General features: G+C 46.1%; 1 protein-coding gene across 1 annotated transcript in view; it reads right to left on the minus strand.

Annotated features, from left to right (window-relative positions):
- Positions 1 to 19,308, minus strand: part of LOC129704241 (protein bicaudal C homolog 1-like) — a 221,285-nt gene that overhangs the window by 28,070 nt on the left and 173,907 nt on the right. The window contains exons 9-11 of the mRNA XM_055647242.1: positions 11,992 to 12,123; positions 8,186 to 8,372; positions 3,172 to 3,371 (exon numbers count right to left, since the gene is read on the minus strand). Coding sequence (XP_055503217.1) covers positions 3,172 to 3,371; positions 8,186 to 8,372; positions 11,992 to 12,123 — 519 coding nt within the window. The remainder of the gene's footprint in view (positions 1 to 3,171; positions 3,372 to 8,185; positions 8,373 to 11,991; positions 12,124 to 19,308) is intronic.

Below are 19,308 nucleotides of genomic sequence, written 5' to 3' on the forward strand. Positions count from 1 at the left end.
TGTTTATGTGGGGTGGGGGGGTTGAAACGGGGCTTGCTGTCTCTCCCTTCGGGGGAATGCAACTTTTTTGTCGTATCCCCCTTCTCTGCCTCCGTCTGCGCTGAGGCCTAATGGCGGAGCTGGCGACCTCGAGACTCTGGAGGCAGCCAGTCAGGACTCACCCTGGGCTCGCTCCCGTGAGGGCGGTCCGGCTCGGGGCTGGAACGGCGCTCCCGTGAGGGGCTGTGATGCTCCCGTGAGGGCGGCCTGGCGAGGGGCTGAGACTCTCCCGTGAGGGGCTGTGGTGCTCCCGTCGGAGCGGCCCAGCTCGAGGGAGGAACGGCACTCACGTGAGGGCGATCCGGCTAGGGGCTGGAACGGTGCTCCGGTGGCTGGGATGGCGTTCTGGCAGCAGTGACCTGAGTCCGGGGTTCAGCCGCGAGCCAGCGGCTGCGTCCGCTGGACTGGAGGGCGGCAGCTTCGACCACCCCGGGCCGCGGTGTTTGAGCCGGCCCGTTTGCGGGGTTCGGTGAGCCGCGGGACTGTTTGTGCCATCGCCCGGTGGGGAATCGCCTCAGCGCAGAGGGAGAAGACGAGGGAAGAGACTGCAGCCCTAAGATTTTTGCCTCCACCACAGTGAGGAGGTGCTTGGAGGACTCACTGTGGTGGATGTTAATTTGTGTTTATTGTTGTTTATTATTGTATTATTGTATGTATGACTGCAGGCACGAAATTTCGATCAGACCGTAAGGTCTGAATGACAATAAAGGAATTCAATTCAATTCAATTCAATTCAATCTAACTCTGCCTTAAAAATATCCACTGACTTGGTCTTTACAGCCTTCTGTGGCAAAGAATTCCACAGATTCACCACCCTCTGAGCTCTGACTAAATAAATTTCTCCTCATTTCCTTCCTAAAAGAACGTCCTTTAATTCTGAGGCTATGACCTCTGGTCCCAGACTCTCCCACTAGTGGGAATATCCTCTCCGCAGTCTTTCACTATTCTGTACGTTTCAATGAGGTCCCCCCTCATTCTTCTAAACTTCAGCGAGTGCAGGCCCAGTGCCATCAACCGCTCATCATATGAACAAAGCTATGGTGATGGAAGACATCATAGTGGAACAGCTAATGAAGCTGAAGAAACACAGCTCCAGTAAACTGGGTACAGTTCTGACCTCCGGTGCTGGTCTGTGCGAAGATCGCCCATTCTCTGGGTGCTCTTGGGATGGTTTAATCAGGACACATGTGTAATAAAACGCACAACAGTGGATGTACTTCCTGCGGCAGCTGAGAAAGCACAATCTGCCACAGCCAATGATGGTCCAATTCTACACGGCCATCGTAGAGTCTGTCCTCACCTTCTCCATCATGGTCTGGTTTGGCTCAGCAACCAAGCATGACATCCGGAGGCTACGTCCAATCAGCAGAGAAGGTTATTGGCTGCAACCTTACTTCCATTGTTTAACTGTACACTGCAAGGGCCATTAATGGGCAAGATCATCTCTGACCATTCCTCACCCTGTCATTGTTTGAATAACTTCCCTCGGGAAGGCGACCAAGGACTGTCAAAGCTGCCACAGCCTTATAAAAACACTATTTTTCACGAGTAGTAGGAAAAAAAATAAAAATTTGTAGCCTCCTTTTGCTCTGGTATTTTATTTAATTCACATGTTTAATCGATAATGTTTTGTTATTAATGTTTAATGTTTTATCTGTCATTCCTAACTGTCATTGTATGTCATGTTGTCACTTGCGGGCAGAGCACCAAGGCAAATTCCTTGTATGTGAATACTTAGCCGATAAACTTATTCATAAACTCATTTAGAAACATAAACTTATGGTTTGGGAACAGCTCCACAAAAAATTGCAGAGAATTGTGGACACAGTCCAGACAATCACATAACTAATCTCCCTTCCATTGACTCTTTTTAGACTTCAGGCTGCCTCAGCAAGGCCACCAACATAATCAAGGACTAGTCTCACCCTGGTCACTCCCTCTTCTCCCCTCTCCCAGCAGACAAGAGGTACAAAAGTGCGAAAACGCACTCCTCCAAATTCAAGGGGCAGTTTCTTCCCAGCTGTTATCAGGCAATGGGACTAGTGTAGCTGGGGGGTTTTGGTCAGTATGGGCAAGTTGGACCCAAGGGCCTGTTTCCACACTGGATCACTCTATGACTCCAAGACTCTATTGCACTTGCACTCCACGTTATTCCCTCTATCTGTGGCTCAACTGTGATCGTAGTCCTTCCGCTGACTGGTTAGCACGCAACAAAAGCTTCTCACTGTACCTCGGTACATGTGGCAATAAACTAAACAATAAGCTGAACTAAAATCTTGCTGGTCCAACACGGAGTCAGACTTCAGAGGGCCGCACGCTGTTGAAGGTCCCAGAGAGCTGCGGCCTCTGATTTTGGATGATCAACCATGATCATATTAAATGGCAGTGCTGACTCGGAAGGTCAAATGGCCTACTCCTGCACCTATTTTCTATATTTTCTTTGTTTTCTATGTTCCTTCCGCTCACCATTCTCTCTGCCACCTTTCGCTCCTTCTGCTACATCAGTTCAAAGAAAGCTCACGAGGTGTAAAGTGATCAACGTCTCTCCGCACGATAACGCTGCGGTAGAGCTGCTGCCTTACGGCGCCAGAGACCCGGGTTCGATCCCGACCACAGGTGCTGTCTGCATGGAGTTTGTACGTTCTCTCCATGACCTGCATGGGGTTTTTCCAGGTGCTCCAGTTTCCTCCCACACTCCAAAGACGTACACGTTTGTGGGCTAATTGGCTTGGTAAAATTGTAAATTATCCTTAATGTGTGTAGGATAGTCCAAGTGTACAGGGATCACTGGTCGGCTCAGAGGGCCGAATGGCCTGTGTCTCTAAAGTAAACTAAACTAAACTAAAGATGACCTGTTAAGTTATTTTTTTCTCTTTGTTCCAGCATCTGCCGTCTCTTGTGTCTCTCATGTAAAGCTTGTAAGCCTCGAGTTGCAATTGCCTGAAGTGGGAATGTGCTGTGTTATATATTTATGAATATTTTTACGAGTGCAAGTTTTATGAATAACGTATATGTATGGGGGGAAAGATCCCTTTTGTTATCCTCTCTGCAGCCACACAATCACAAGTTGCATGTTTATTAACATTCCAAGCCAAAAAGTGAACAGTAAGTTTCACGGGTGCGTTCCCTTACCTTGACGTGGCCATTGATGCAGGAGGTTGATGTCTTGTCGTTCTCTGGCGACAAGGCACTGATCTGAATATCCATGGGTGCCAGACCGGGGGGAGGTGATGGCGGGGTCTGGCCATACCCATGCAAGCCCGAGAGCAAAATGCTGGTCAAGGTGGCCTGCGTTGTTGGAGGGATCATGAGGGGAGACACCGTAGAGAAACCTGCAAAAGTGCAATGAATAACAGCAAACCTCAGCAACACTGCAAAGATGTCCCTTTTACTTGCTCACAAGGTTACAACTCAAAGGCGGTGCTGGATAGGATACTTCGTGCGCCTCTCCTTCACAAGTCATAGTCTGAAGAAGATTCTCGACCCGAAACGTCACCCATTCCTTCACTTCAGAGATGCCGCCTGTCCCGCTGAGCCACTCCAGCTTTTTGTGTCCATCTGCAACTGATGGAACTGGACGGTCCCTGCCGATGGTTTACCATCCAAAGGATAGTATTGAAGGCCGGCACGGTGGCCCAGCGGTAGAGTTGCTGCCTTACAACGCCCAGAGACCCAGGGTTCCATCCTCACTACGGCTGCCGTCTGTGGGGAGTTTGCACGTTCTCCCCGTGATCAACGTGAGGTTTCTTTGGGAGCTCCGGTTTCCTCCCACACTCCAAAGACATACAGGTTTGTAGGCTAATTGGCTTGGGTAATTGTAAATTGTCCCTAGTGTGTGTAGGATAGCGTTTGTGTGCGGGGTGATCACTGGTCAGCACGGACTCTGTGGGCCGAAGGGCCTGTTTCCGTGCTGTATTTCTACATTAAACTAAACTAAATTGAAAACTATGGCATAAAAACGGCAATAGTCAGTGCTGGACCAGAAGACTGGGAACTTTTTAAGATCTAGCAGTAAAAGAATGAAAACCTCATAAGACGCATATGTTGTATATATGTTTAAGATACTGTATAGTATATGAGGGTTTTTTCTTTTCTTTTTTCTTTTTTTCTCTCTTTCTTGTATGGCTTTGTAAATATTTGATTAGTGTATAAATGTAAATAAGTTGCTGTACATATAGCTGCTGGCGTACATATGGTGTACATATAGCTGCTAAATTTGTATAAGATAATTACAAGCAGTTGAATAAGGGGTGGGAATTAATAAGGCAGGGAAACTACAAACCCGTTAGTTTAATGGCTATGTGTAAGAAGGAACTGCAGATGCTGGTTTAAACCAAAGATAGGCACAAAAAGCTGGAGTAGCTCAACAGGACAGGCAGCATCTCTGGAGAGGAGGAATGGTTGATGTTTCAGGTCGATACCCTTCTACAGACAGTCTGAAGTGCCAGAGAGCCAGGTTCGATCCAGGTTTGACTACGGGTGCTGTCTTTACGGAGCTGTCTATGTTCTCCCCGTGACCTCCATGGGTTTTCTTTGAGGTCTTCAGTTTCCTCCCACATTCCAAAGAATTACAGGTAGTGTTAATGTGCAGGGATCGCTGGTCGGTGGGCCAAAGGGCCTGTTTTCTCGTTGTATCTCTAAACTAAACTAAACCTCCCAGACCTATACACTCCCCCAGCACATAACCTCTCCGTTTTGAAATGAGAATGCAAGAACATAAAAAGGAGTGCAAGAATGCAAGAATGCAAGCTGGAGTAAAGGGCATGTCCCACTGTACGAGGTAATTCAAGAGTTCTCCTGACTTTTGCCCTGAATTGAACTTGGAGAATGTCCGTAGCGGGTCCGTAGGAGTTCGTGGATGTCTCGTAGCGGCTCGTACGAATAAAAAGTAACAATTTTTTTCAACACAAGTTTATTTTACTCGTGGACATTTTTCACAGTTGAAAAAACGTCACGAGTTTACCGGATTTCCCGAGTGCCTACCGTTACTTGTACGAGCCGCTACGAGACATCCATGAACTCCTACGGACCCACTACAGACATTCTCCGAGTTCACATCAGGGGAAAACTCGGGAGAACTCTTGAATTACCTCGTACAGTGGGACAGGCCCTTTAGACTTCAGGCCTCCTCCACTGTTATAACCATATAATATAACCATATAACAATTACAGCACGGAAACAGGCCATCTCGGCCCTACAAGTCCATGCCGAACAAATTTTTTTTTCCCCTTAGTCCCACCTGCCTGCACTCATACCATAACCCTCCATTCCCTTCTCATCCATATGCCTATCCAATTTATTTTTAAATGATACCAATGAACCTGCCTCCACCACTTTGATCATAAAGACTCAAGGAACTGTAGATGCTGGTTTGTAAAAAGAAAGACAAAAGTGCTGGAGTAACTCAGTGGGCCAAGCAACATCTCCAAAGTTTAGTTTGGTTTAGGTTAGAGATACAGTACGAAAACAGGCCCTTCAGCCCATCGAGTCTGGGCCGACCGGCGATCCCTGCGTCCTAACACTATCCGACACACACTAGGGATAATATTTTAATAATTTTACCAAGCCAGTTAACCTACAAACCTGTACTTCTTTGGAATGTGGAAGGAAACTGAAAATCTCTGAGAAAACCCACGGGGAAAACGTACAAACACCGTACAGACAGCGGCGGTGGTCATGATCGTACCGGGATCATTGGCACTGTCCGGCAGCAACTCTGTCGCTGCGCCACCGTGCAGCCCTGATGCATATGGATTGGTGATGTACTTCAGAGTAAATCACAGCTGGTTCCACCTCTCTCCTGCCAGCCCCCGCCTCACCCCTCGCACTCAGCTCTCCCCTTACACTCTCAGTCATGATGCGCAGAGTCTCAGCCCAAAATGTCCACCATCCCTCTCCCTCCACAGACATCGCTTGATCCACTGAATTCCTCCAGCAGTTTATTTTTTGCTCCTTAAGATCGCGCATATTTGAATCAGGTCGCCTCCTAATCTTCCAAACACCAAGGAATATAAAACTATTCAGTCTCTCTGGATAGAACAACCTTTCATCCCTGGAGTGAGCTTGGTGAATCTCCTTTGTATTAGTCAAGTCAAGTCAACCGCCATTGTTGCTAATGTCCTTTGATAAGAGGATCAAAACTCTACACAATATTTTAGGCGAGGCCTCACCAGCACCCTGTACAATTGCAATACAACCTCCAGAGATGCTGCCTGGCCTGGGAGAGTTACTCCAGCACTTTGTGTCTTTTTTTGTCAACCAGCATCTGCGGTTCCTTGTTTCTACACGATACAACCACCCCATTTAGTTTAGTTTAGAGATACAGTGTGGAAACAGGCCCTTCGGCCCACCGAGTCTGCGCCGACCTGCAATCCCCCCCCATTAACGCTATCCCACACACCCTTGCGACAATTTGCACCGAGCCAATTAACCTGCAAACCCGTACGTCTTTGGAATGTGTGAGGAAGCTGAAGATCTCGTAGAAAACCCACACAGGTCACGGGGAGAATGTACAAACTCGGTACAGACAGCACCTGTTGTTAGGATCAAACCCGGGTCTCCAGCGCTGTAAGGCAGTAGCTCTACGCTGCCGTGCTGCCCTACGCTGTCACAGTGTTGCCTTTCCCAAATGCCCCTGTCCCACTTAGGAAACCTGAACGGAAACGTCTGGAGACTTTGCGCCCCACCCAAGGTTTCTGCGCGGTTCCCGGAGGTTTTTGGCAGTCTCCCTACCTGCTTCCACTACCTGCAACCTCCGGCAACCACCTGCAACCTCCGGGAACCGCACAGAAACCTTGGGTGGGGCGCAAAGTCTCCAGAGGTTTCCGTTCAGGTTTCCCAAGTGGGACAGGGGCATAACTCTGTCACAGGCCATAGCTCCTGAACCGGGACATCATCTGGGCCTTGAGATGAAACAAATCCACATTTAGAGTCATATTTTTGGACAACTTACACAGACAAAACACTGCCTTTTGCCTCATCCTCACAGTTTATATTTTCAAATTAAACTCTGGGCAAAGTCCACAATCCTTTGCAGCCATATGGAGGTATTTAAGCTTTTATTACCACAGGCCTTGCTGTGAAATGGTAGTCCTTTTGACACCCGAGAGAAATGGATGGGTACAGCTCAGCAAGTGGAAATGGAACTGTTTTCCAAGCTTCATGGTTTATTTTCCAGAAATCCCACTGCACAGTTGTTGAACTTACACCTCAACTACAGCAGCACATTTTGGCAGTATGTAGTTTTTCTTCTGCTGATTCAAAAACCAGCACCGGATCACTCTCTCTCAAACTGGAGTAACTCTTTATCAAAGTGTCTTTACCATAGACTGTCGAGTTTAGAGGTACAGCGTAGAAACAGGCCCTTCAGCCCACCCAGTCCGTGCCGACCAACAATCACCCTGTATACTAGCACTATCCTACACACTCGGGACAATTTACAAATTTGCAGATGCCAATTAATCTACAAACCTGCACGTCTTTGTAGTGTGGGAGGAAACTGCAGCACCCGGAGAAAACCCACGCGGTCACAGGGAGAACGTACAAACTCCATATAGACAGCACCCGTAGTCAGGATCGAACCCGGGTCCCTGCCGCTGTGAGGCAGCAACTCTACTGCCGACTTGTAATTCTTCCAGTGAACATTAAAATAAAAAAAATCATTGGAACATTTCTAAAACCACTCGGATACTCTCCCAATTCCGGAGCAGTCGAGATGAAGCTTCCCCAGTGTTGGGGAGATAGGGCCCAGCAGTAGAGTTGGCCCAGCAGTAGAGTTGCTGCCTCACAGCGCCAGAGACCTGTGTCTGGCAGGCACTGAAATGCTTTCTCAAACCTCATGGAGTTCTGACCTACGAGCTTCAAATGCACAAATATGGAGTAACGCAAACCGCTTGTGTTCTGCAGTTCCTTGGCTTGCCCCAGACCACTGGCAGTTTCCGTGTCGGTCTGGGCACGTGTGGCAATGTCAGAGAGCCCATGTGTGAGGAAGCCGTCGCCAGCATGCAAGAGAATGCTTGTGCTAGAGTACCGATAGTGCGTGCAGACATGCGGTCATGGGACAAACGTGCAAACTCCAAACAGGTGCCACTTTAACCTTTTTTTGACATTTTTAAGTTGACAAAATTTGCAAAAACACCATCCTACCTAAACCAGCCAGGCCAAGTCCAGCAGAGGCCAGGATATCGAGCCCATGGCAGGAGAGTCCGATGGGACAGGTGATTGCCGGCGGTGTCGTTGTCAAGGCAACACCGCTATTTTGCAACCCCAGCAGACATTTTCTTGCTTCGTACATATTTACAGCATTTCTTTCCACGCTTTTCACAATCACTGACTAACAAGAGGAAAGAAGAGATCATTTTTTTAGTTCTCACACCTTCCGTACATCGCCATCCTAGACTTATAACGTCTCGTGAATACGCGCAAAGAAACCACTACCTGGAAACCATTTGATGATACAAAGTGGTAGGCATGAATTTTAGTTCGTAGCCGGACCAAATGAGAACGTGAAATGCATTTTGGGAAGAGGGGCAGAGGATTCGATACAGATATCTGCTTCATAGAAATATAGAAAATAGGTGCAGGAGTAGGCCATTCGGCCCTTTGAGCCAGCACCGCCATTCAATATGATCATGGCTGATCATCCAAAATCAGTACCCTGTTCCTGCTTTCTCCCCATATCCCTTCATTCCGTTGGCCCTAAGAGCTATATCTAACTCTCTTGAATATATCCAATGAATTGGCCTCCACTGCCTTCTGTGGCTGAGAATTCTACAGATTCACAATTCTCTCAAATGGGTGAAAACGTTTTTCCTCATCTCAGTCCTAAATGGCCTACCCCTTATTCTTAAACTGTGGCCCCTGGTTCTGGACTCCCCAACATCGGGAACATTTTTCCTTGCTTCTAGCCTGATCCTCGCTCATCTTTCTAAATTCCAGTGAATATAGGCCCAGACGATCCATTCCTTACAGTATACTGACAACCTGAAGAGCAAAGGCTTTGGACTTTAGGATCATGGCAGGCACCACCAAGTTGGGAGGTTTGGTTTAGTTTAGAGACACGGCTCAGTAACGGGCCCTTCAGCCCCACTCCGACCACCCGTTCACATGAGTTCTGTTATCCCACTTTCTCATCCACTCCTGACACATTAGGGGGAAAGTTACAGAGGCGAATTAACCTACAGATCCGCACGTCTTTGGGGTGTGGGAGGAAACCGGAGCCGACCTGGAGGAAACCCAGGTGGTCACGGGGGAGAACGTGCAAACTTCCCGCGGACAGCACCCGAGGTCAGCATTGAGCCCGGATCTCCGGCGCTGTGAGGCACCACCTCTACCAGCTGTGCCACTGTGCTGCCCCTAAACTCTAGAATGCAGGGCCTTTTTGACTATTTCTGCGGATTAAATTTAGAAGTGGAATGGGAACAATGTGCTTGTAAGAACAATTCCTAATTGTTATCCTAGTAGGGGCAGCACCGGCTAGCCTACATTTTGAGGTCAAGACCGATTGGAGGCAACGATCTGAGCGCCGTACAAGTATTTGTCAGAAACGCGTCACAACACCTGGAAAATTTATTTCCTCATCAGATTATGTTCCACCGAGCGACCAGATGTGGCCTGTGGTGATGCAGGAAGAGCTTATCAGCCAAGCTCACCATCACTTTTCTTACAAGGCAGTTTGAGAAGGAGCATACCACGTCGAGAGCTGCCTGAAGTCACAGCTATCCAGCATTTCCTGCTCTGCAATCCTTTGGGAAGAGGTGTCAAGAAAAGAAGCACAGCTCAAGCAGGAAGATAAATGTATCCGGTTTTCGGAGCCAGGCATTCCTAATGTTACGGGGCATCGAAACCTCACATGTGGGATTTTTTATGTTAGTACGCGTCCTTGCCAATCCTGCACGCTCCTGAACACGTCCCCCATCGCAAAATCAGTTCGGGCTCTAAGCAAGTTTTGATTTGTTTTTGTGATTTAAAGTCTGTTTTAATCTGCATGCTGTTAGGAATTGGGAACAAAGTATAAAAGAAGCCAGCAAAAGTGACTTGAGTCTGGAAACCTCTCTGAAAATGACTAGTGGATGTCAACCCTGCCGTGGGAATTAGATGACGCACAAACCACCGTGTTTTTGAGGGAATAAAATATTTAGGTTAGTTTAGTTTAGTTTTAGAGGACTACCAGGCCCTTCGGCCCACCGAGTCCGCACCGACCAACTATCCCCGTACATTAACACACACTAGGGACAATTATACACTTATACCAAGCCAATTAACCTACAAACCTGTACGTCTTTGGAGTGTGGGAGGAAACCGAAGATCTCAGAGAAACTCCATGCAGGTCACGGGGAGAACGTACAAACTCCGTACAGATAGCACCCATAGTCGGGATCGAACCCGGGTCTCTGGCGCTGCAAGTCCTAAGATGATGGTGATAAATATTGAAAGCTGAGGAAGCTGTGGAGTATGGCACGGACAAGACAGGGTAGGTTTGGGTGATGTGGCAAACATGATGGGCTGAACGACCTCATTCTGTGCTGTTAATGCTGTGGGCAGCATGTGTAGAAATCAATACTGATTTGGCTGGTATTACATCAGAGCTACTTGGATATAAACACTGGATTGAATTTCCTGTGTGATTTAAACAACAAACACTGGAAATATTTGTCCCTAATGCAAAATCTTTCTCTCAAATTCTTGGTTTAATTCACTGATGTAGATTAAACCGTCCTCAACTCAAGATGAAATCACGGAATTGGCTCAATTGTTATCAGCAGTCGTTAAAGTTAAAATCATTTTATAACCATATAACCATATATTTTCACATTAAAGAAATCCAATACTACAGATTTTTCAGTTATCACATGGTTTGGGATTTGTGGTCTACATGGTTTGTGGTCAAGATCATCTGGGTAAAAGGCTAAAGTAACCTTTCAGTAATTCATTTCACCCCAAAACTGAAGATGACAGATGCACTGAGGTCAGGCAGCAGCTGTGGGGGTAGAAATGAGTCGGTTTCAGGTCAAGTGCCCTCCATCAGAACAGAGACTAAATCCCATTTGGTTTGGGATTTCCAGCAGTTGCATTTTTTATCAATTTAGTTCCACCTACTAGACTAAATCCAACAACATCCTGCATTGTGAGTAACTTAACTGGTTTTCTGTATAGTATAGTATAGTATAGTATAATATAGTAGAGTATAGCACTTTAAATGGAACATGTAGCAAGGTACAGTTAAATTCATTTTTATGTGCAGTTCAGTACAAGTATCACTATACATAATCACCTGGATACATATTAGATAAGCATCTCAGATACCTATATTTTTTGTTAAAGCTATAAACATGGATCCGTCTCAGTTAGACCAATATGTTTTTCTCCCTTCAAAGCCTATGCACCGTTAGCTAATGTGTCTTTGGAAAAGCAAGAGGGATGGGATTTATGAAATTCCTTATGTAAATATAGCATGAGTTTACTGAATTGTATGATTAGTACGGGTGTCAGTGATTATGGGGAGAAGGCAGGAGAATGGGATTAGGAGGGAGAGATGGATCAGCCATGATTGAATGGTGGAATAGACTTGATGGGCCGAATGGCCTACTTCTGCTCTTATTACTTATAACCTTATGAACTGAGAATAGTACTGAATCCAGATACACAATAAAGTGCCATTGAATTGAACCATTGGGTTTCCAGAGCAATGGGATATGAGTCATTACCAGGTGAGGCCATTCAGAGCCAATGGCAAGAAACATTCCTCATAGAGGTCAGACTGAAAATCCAATTGAATGAGGGAACTGAATCAAGACACAACGTGGTCTGCTCCTGCTCCCACATCCTTTCCATGCATTTGAACATTTGTTCTTGGTCTCCCATCTTATGCTCGCTTGTTTAAATGTTAGATGAGAAGAGAGAAAGATATACACAAAACTCAGTAAGAAGAAGAACTCATCCATATTGCATACCTTGCTTGGCTGTTTGGGTTTTGGCTTGATGCTAATGAAGACGTCCAACTGCTCCATTAGCTGAGTGATCCTCTGTGGTTCCACTTCAATGTCTTCCTTCATGTCAAACATCAACACAAGGGGGAGACAACCCTGGTGCACAGCATTATCAAATGGTTAAGTACATAGATATCGTATCAAGAATTCATCACCATTTTGCACACTGTTCCAATATCACGGAACAGACCAAACCTAATTAAAGTTAGTTTTATGGGGTTAGATCCACTATTCCAACATGGCACACGTCAAGCGTCCAATATCCTGGAACATTTCCGGGAACTGTTTTCGTTTTCACGTATTTTCTCTCAGTTGACACAGTTGGAGGTTATTTGGCCCACCCAGTCTCTACCGGCAGTCAGACCATTTAGTTTAGTTTAGTTTAACGATACAGCGCAGAAGCGGGCCCTTCGGTCCACCGAGTCCACACCGACCAGCGATCCCCTCACATTAACACCATCCTCCACACACTAGGGACAATTTACTCACACACACAAAGCCAATTAACTTGCAAACCTGTACGTCTTTGGAGTGAGGGAGGAAACCAATGATTTCGGAGAAAACCCACGCGGTCACGGGGAGAAAGTACAAACTCCGTACAGACATCACCCGTAGTCAGGTTCGAACCTGGGTCTCTGGCGCTGCAAGCGCTGTAAGGCAATGCTAGATCTCCAAGAATAGATTCCTAATCTTTTCAATACTCAACTAGCGAAATTGAGACTGCTAGTTAATAGCAACTAGAAAGCTGAAACCATACACTCTCCAAATTGCTGGTCAAAAAAAGGGGGTGAGGGGAGTTGGCTTGCAGATGAAGTTAAAAAGTGAATAAAAGTTTTAGATAGATGTACAACATATCAACAATGATACTCACTTAAGAGTTCTCTAGATGCTAAACTTTTATTGGGATAAATGAGAAACATACTCTGGTGAACTGGTGCCATTCATGGTATCAAGAATTCTTAAAGTACTTCACAGTTAATTAAATATTTTTGAAGTGTAGTCATTGCATTAAGATAGGGACCGTGGCAGCTAATGTGCACACAGCCAGCTCCCACCAAGAGCAGTGTGATAATGGCTGGATAATCTGTTTTCGTAGAGATGACGTCTGGGGATAAATATTGGCCAGGACCACTGGGATAACTCCCCTGCTCTGCTCCAAATGGTACCGTGCTATCTATGTGCAGGGAGGAACTGCAGTTGCTGGTTTAAACCGAAGATAGATACAAAAATTTGGAGTCAGACAGCCACTCTGGAGAAAAGGAATAGATCACAAGGTCATAAGTGATTGGAGCAGAATTAGGCCATTCGGCCCATCAAGTCTACTCTGCCATTCATTCGTGGCTGATCTATCTCTCCCTCCTAACCCTATTCGCCTGCCTTGTCCCCATATCCCCTGTCAGCCATACTAATCAAGAATCTATCTACCTGTACCTTAAATATATGCATTACGGCCTCCACAGCCTTCTGGGGCAAATAATTCCACAGATTTACCACCCTCTGACTAAAGAAATTCCTCCTAATTTCCTTCCTTAATGAATGTCCTTTAATTCTGAGGCTATGACCTCTAGTGCTAGACTCTCCCACTAGTGTCAACATCCTCTCCACATCCACTCTATCCAGACCCTTTACTATTCTGTTCATTTCAATGAGGTCCACCCTCATTCTTCTAAGTACAGGCCACTGTGCTCACTGTACATGGCATCAGGTTGAGAGTCAGTGGAAAGGGAAACGAGGGATATAGACGGTGGTGTAGAGAGATAAAGAACAAATGAATGAAAGATATGCAAAAAGGACAAAGGCCAAAGGACATTTATTGTCACATACACCAATTGGTGCAGTGAAATTTGAGTTACCATGCAGCACACAAATAAGATAAACACAACACTATAGAATTTAACATAAAACATAAAAACATCCCCCTACAGCGGGATCAACGTTTCCCACTGTGAGGGAAGGCAGCAAAGTTCAGTCCTCTTCCTCTTGTTCACCTGTGGTCATGGCCTATTGCGGCCTCCACAGTCGCTGCAACGACGGCCCGATGTTTCAGGCCCTTCAGGATGATGGAACTCCGGCATCAGAACGGGGAACACTCTCAGAGGCCTGGAGTTCCGAATCTTCATACCGGAGACCGCGGCTTCCGAAGTCCACAGGCCGAGCTGGACGGAGCTCCAACACTGGCGATCCTCGGCGAAAGATCCCAGGCCTTCGCGATGTTAAAGGCCCGCTCCGCGATGGCCATTCAGTGCTGCGCCGCTGCTGAAGCTCTGGCCGGTCTCCGGCAGAAAAGGCCACGCCAATCCAGATGGTAGGCCGCAGAGTGGGGGGGGGGGGGGGGCGAAGATGCGACTCGGAGAATAGACGCATCCTCGACCAGGTAGTGACTGAGAAGACGGTTTCCCTCTCCCCCCCCCACCCCCCCACATAAAAAAGACTAAATGACCTCCAAAAATAAACCTTTAGATAGACCAAAAAATAACAAAAAGAATGAAAGGACGGACAGCTGCTGGCGAGGTTGCCAGACTCAATGGCGCCTCCACTCGACACAAAAAAGTAACTCGACTTGATAAAGGAAACAGGCCATTGATAGCCTGTTAGGTGAAAATTAGTCACCATGAGATTCAACAAGATCAGTGGATATTTTTAAGGCAGAGATAGACAAATTCTTGATTAGAACAGGTTTCAAGGGTTATGGGGAGAAGGCAGGAAAATGGGAATAGGAGGCAGAGATCTGCCATGTTTGAATGCCGGAGTGGATGCGATGGGCCGAATGGCATAATTCTATTCCTATAACTTGTGAAGATGACTTTGAAGCTAGTACGACTTGGGTTGGGGAGGGATGTAGAGGGGGTGGGGGGTTGCAAGGGTTACTTGAGGTTAGAAGTCAATATTCATACCTCTGGGTTGTAAGATGTCCAAGAACATCTATTATGTCTATGCAAGAGAGTAGTCAAACATATGCGGGTCCCCTCGGTGTTACTACACTCAACTTATGGACATTCCACACATGCGAATGTAATGGTGAGACCTTTTGGAGTAACTCAGCGGGCCACGTAGCATCTTTGGAGAAAATGGATGGGTGACTTTTCAGGTCGGAACCCTTCCTCAGACCCAGTCGGAGGATAGACCCTTTTGTGTATCTTCCAGATGATCTGACTGTAATCCTAAATCTGCATTCTCATCTATGCACAGTGTCTATTTTCAGTGCAGGGCGACATCCATGCATCTTGCCGAGGAAGCTGGATGGTTGAATTAAACACCCTGACTAAATTACGCATTGCCCTTGATTGGCCTGTATTTATTTAAACGTGTTACTGAGTGATTGCGTTCCTGACTTGCGAACCGTTCGGGTTATGAACAATAGGAATGGATCCCTGTCACAACCTGGGGAGTCCCTGTGTAGGCAAGAGAGCAAGTTAGGAGGGGGACTGGGTGCTTGAATCCTTACTCTGCAATTTAATAACATCACGGATGTCACCCCTGGGATTTTGAACATTCCAAAGTCCTGGGGCGGCAGGGAGACACCAAGCATCACCCGGGTGTCACTACATGCGTCACGTCCCAACCACGACGCGACAACCTCTTTTCAGGCTGTCGCCTAAATTGTCGCACAAGTGGGACAGGCCCTTAAGTCTGCATTCTCATCTATCCACAGTAACCATCCACCCCTTTCCCAATCAGTAACTTATATACCTTTGTCTTTAAAATATTCAAAAGATTGCTTCATTACCCTTTGAGGGAGAGGGTTTCAAATATTCACAACTCTTTGAGGGAAACGGTTTTGCCTTATAAGTCTTAAATGGGCAACCTTTTTTCCACACAGTTATCTTTAGTTACGGATTCACTTGCAAAATAAAGCGTATAAGGGGGGGTCAATGGTCTAAGAGAGGGAGGAACTGAAGATAAAGAATATTAATTAAGAAACCGCGATCGTCAAATTACTGGGACTAAAGACTGTAAATCTCCAGAACCTGAGAATCTACATTCTAAAAGAAATGGTCCTGGTAATAGTGGATGTTTTGCAAAATTCATTAGATTGTAGCGTGGCCACTACAGAATGGAGAGGGGCAAATGAGACCCCACAGACATCTGTCACGGACAAGAACTCTAACAGAACCACATTCAGTGAGGAGATACAGTTTCCTTCGTAGGATATATGGACCACTGCATTTAATGTTAAGAACGCTGGAAACATTAAGAAGAAGCAACGGAAGTAAAAGAACGTGAATTTACATTCCGATTCACCATGAACAAAGAAGGATCCCGCGTGGGGGGGGGGGGGGGGGGGCGCGCCGTGGACCGCCGACATCGATAATAAAGGATGACCTACCGTGTGGGGGGGGCGAAAATTAAGGGGCTCCACAAGTGGAATGTGTTAAAACTGGTTTGTGTTAAAATGGAAATATTTGGTAACTTTTTCGGCGCCCTTTAAGTGGCACCACTTTGCATACCTTGGATATGTAAAACAAAGAATAGCACTGCGACTTGTCCCATGTGACAAGAAAATATCATTCATTCACTCAAAAAATGGCTTGTTGTGTTGGAGAACTTGGTTCAATGCAGAGGGAGCTATTGTATATTTGGACATGTCTGATGTCGTTAAAATTCACTCTGGACCAACCTCACCTTCATCACTTGGCGTGTAACTTGGCAAGTGGATCAAACGACTCACTGTACAACCTGCCCAACTCATAATCTGCCTGGTTTCATTGGAAAGAATATTGAGAGGGCTAGGAACATAAAATTATGACTTTGGTTCCTTTACTATAAGCCTGTTTGGTAATTCAGTCTCGATCTTGGCTGATGTCAACATTATTCGTGGGGTTTTGGTTGTTTTTTTTACAATTGACATAACTTTGCCTCTCATAAACTAATCAAGCACAATTCTGAAATGTTTTTGGGCCAGAGATTTCTAGATTTCCACTTCGGGTTCCAATTCTAAGGCCGTGCCTCTCGTTTTCTTCAATCCCATGCGTTCCAGGATACCATTTCTCAATCTACCCTATAAATCCCTTGTATGCTCACAAGTACTGTCATTCCTTCAAGCTCTTTTCTTCTATACTCAAGTGAATACATTGCTTGGCTCAGAACACATGCTCATAATTTAACCCATTCAATTTTGGAATGCTTCTGTTGACTATCCAGCACTGAACTTAATTCCTCTGAAAACAGAAGAACTTAGTGCTTCATAAGACAGCAGACCAATAGCACAAGATCCATTCAAGAGAGAGTTATGGGCTTGTCCCACTTGGCAATTTTTTAGGCAGCTTCCAGCGACTGTCATAGTCGTAGCAGGTCCCCGAAAAACCGGCGACAACCTACGTCATCCCGGCGACAACCTACGACAGCACCTACGTCAAGATGCTTGGTGTCAAACCCACTGTTGCCGAATATTTTTCAACATGTTGAAAATTTAGCGGCGACCAGAAGGACGCTACGACTTTTTGCACGACTGAGGAGACGACCCCCGGCGACCACCGTCGAACATGCGGCGACAAACTAGTCTCCTGTAGTTGCCTAAAAAATCACCTAAGTGGGACGGGCCCATTAGATAGCTCTTAGGGTTAATTAGGGAATCAAGGGATATGGAAATGAAAAGCAGGAACGGGGTACTGATTCTGGATGATCATATTGAGTGGCGGTGCTGGCTCGAAGGGCCGAATGGCCTATTCCTGCACAGACTTTCTATGCATTTATCTAAATTCTCATCTCAAGCTGGAATGAGTACAGAGAAGATTTACCAGGATGTTGCTCGGACTTGAGGGCCTGAGCTGTCGGGGGAGGTTGGACAGGCGAGGGCTTTATTCCTTGAAGTGCAGGAAGATGAAGGGTGATCTTACAGAGGTTTATAATATAATGAGGGGAATAGATAGCATAGGTGCACAGAGTATTTTACCTACATTCGACAACCAGAGGACATAGTTTAAAGGAGAGGGGAATGATTTATAATAGGAACCTGAAGGGCAACCGTTTCACACAGAGGATGGTGGGTATATGAAATGAGCTGCCGGAGGAGGTAGCTGATCCAGGTATTATAACAACATTTAAGAGACGATTGACTGGCACATAGGTAGGAAAGGCTTAGAGGATTCTGGTCCAAACATGGGATTAGTAGAGATGGGGCATCTTGGCAGAATGGGCAAGTTGGACCGAAAGGTCTGTTTCCATGCTGGAAAACTCTATAACTAAATAGTTTTATACACATGACCACACGCATTCAGTGATAATGCAAAGGGAAATTCCTCCAGCAATGAACATAGAACAGAACAGCACAGGGAACAGGCCCTTCGGCCCCAATGTCTGTATCGAACATGACGCCAAGTTCTAACCTCTGCCTGCAGGTGATCAATGTCCCTCCATACCATATATATCTATAAGCCTATCTTCAATGCCACCAACATATCTGCCTCCACCACCACCACTCCTGGCAGCGTATTCGAGGCATCCATCACTCCCGGTTTAAAAAAACTTGTCCCGCACATCTCCTTTAAACTTTGTCCCTCTCAAAGCTATACCCTCCAGTCTTTGACATTTTCACCCTGGGTTCTGACTGTCTGCCCCGTCTATGAGACTAATAGTTTTACATTGTTATACCATGTCTCCAACTTGGTGGGTGGAATGGCCAGGCTCTGTGTTGTATACCTTTCAAGAGCTTTAACCATGTGGGTACCACTTGCGCATTCATTCCTGTCCAAGTCACACACCAGAGTGACTTCGATACACGTTGAATTTCTTTATCATTGCATTGCTTGCTGCAGACAACGGCAAGCTGGCTCAGAAGAGAAATATGCTCCCTCTGCCATTACCGACTGATCAATTTGGAATTTTCAAGTTTGTACGTTCTCTCCCATGACCTGCGTGGATTTTCCCTGAGATTTTCGGTTTCCTCCCACACTCCAAAGGCGTACATGTTTGTTTGGTACAAATGCATACATTTAAAATTGTCCCTAGTGTGTGTGTAGGGTAGTGTTAATGTGCGGGAATCTCTGGGTTGGATTTTTTGAAAATATATGCAAATCCAAAACAAAAACTACTTTAAAATACCACAAACTCAAAGCAAAGTCTTACACCTTTCAGAAATCTACTGTATGTTTTTAAATCAATATGTCCATTTAAGAAGCTTCAGGAGCAGTGGTAGAGTTGCTGCCTTACAACGCCAGAGACCTGGGTTCAATCCTGACTACAGGTGCTTGTCTGTACGGAGTTGTCTGTACGTTCTCCCTGTGACTGCCCTTTAATGAAGCAGTCTGCTGAAATGCATAATTTACTTCAAGCCCGCACAGT

This window comes from Leucoraja erinacea, chromosome 15 (assembly GCF_028641065.1).
Source record: "Leucoraja erinacea ecotype New England chromosome 15, Leri_hhj_1, whole genome shotgun sequence".
Lineage (NCBI taxonomy): Eukaryota > Metazoa > Chordata > Chondrichthyes > Rajiformes > Rajidae > Leucoraja > Leucoraja erinaceus.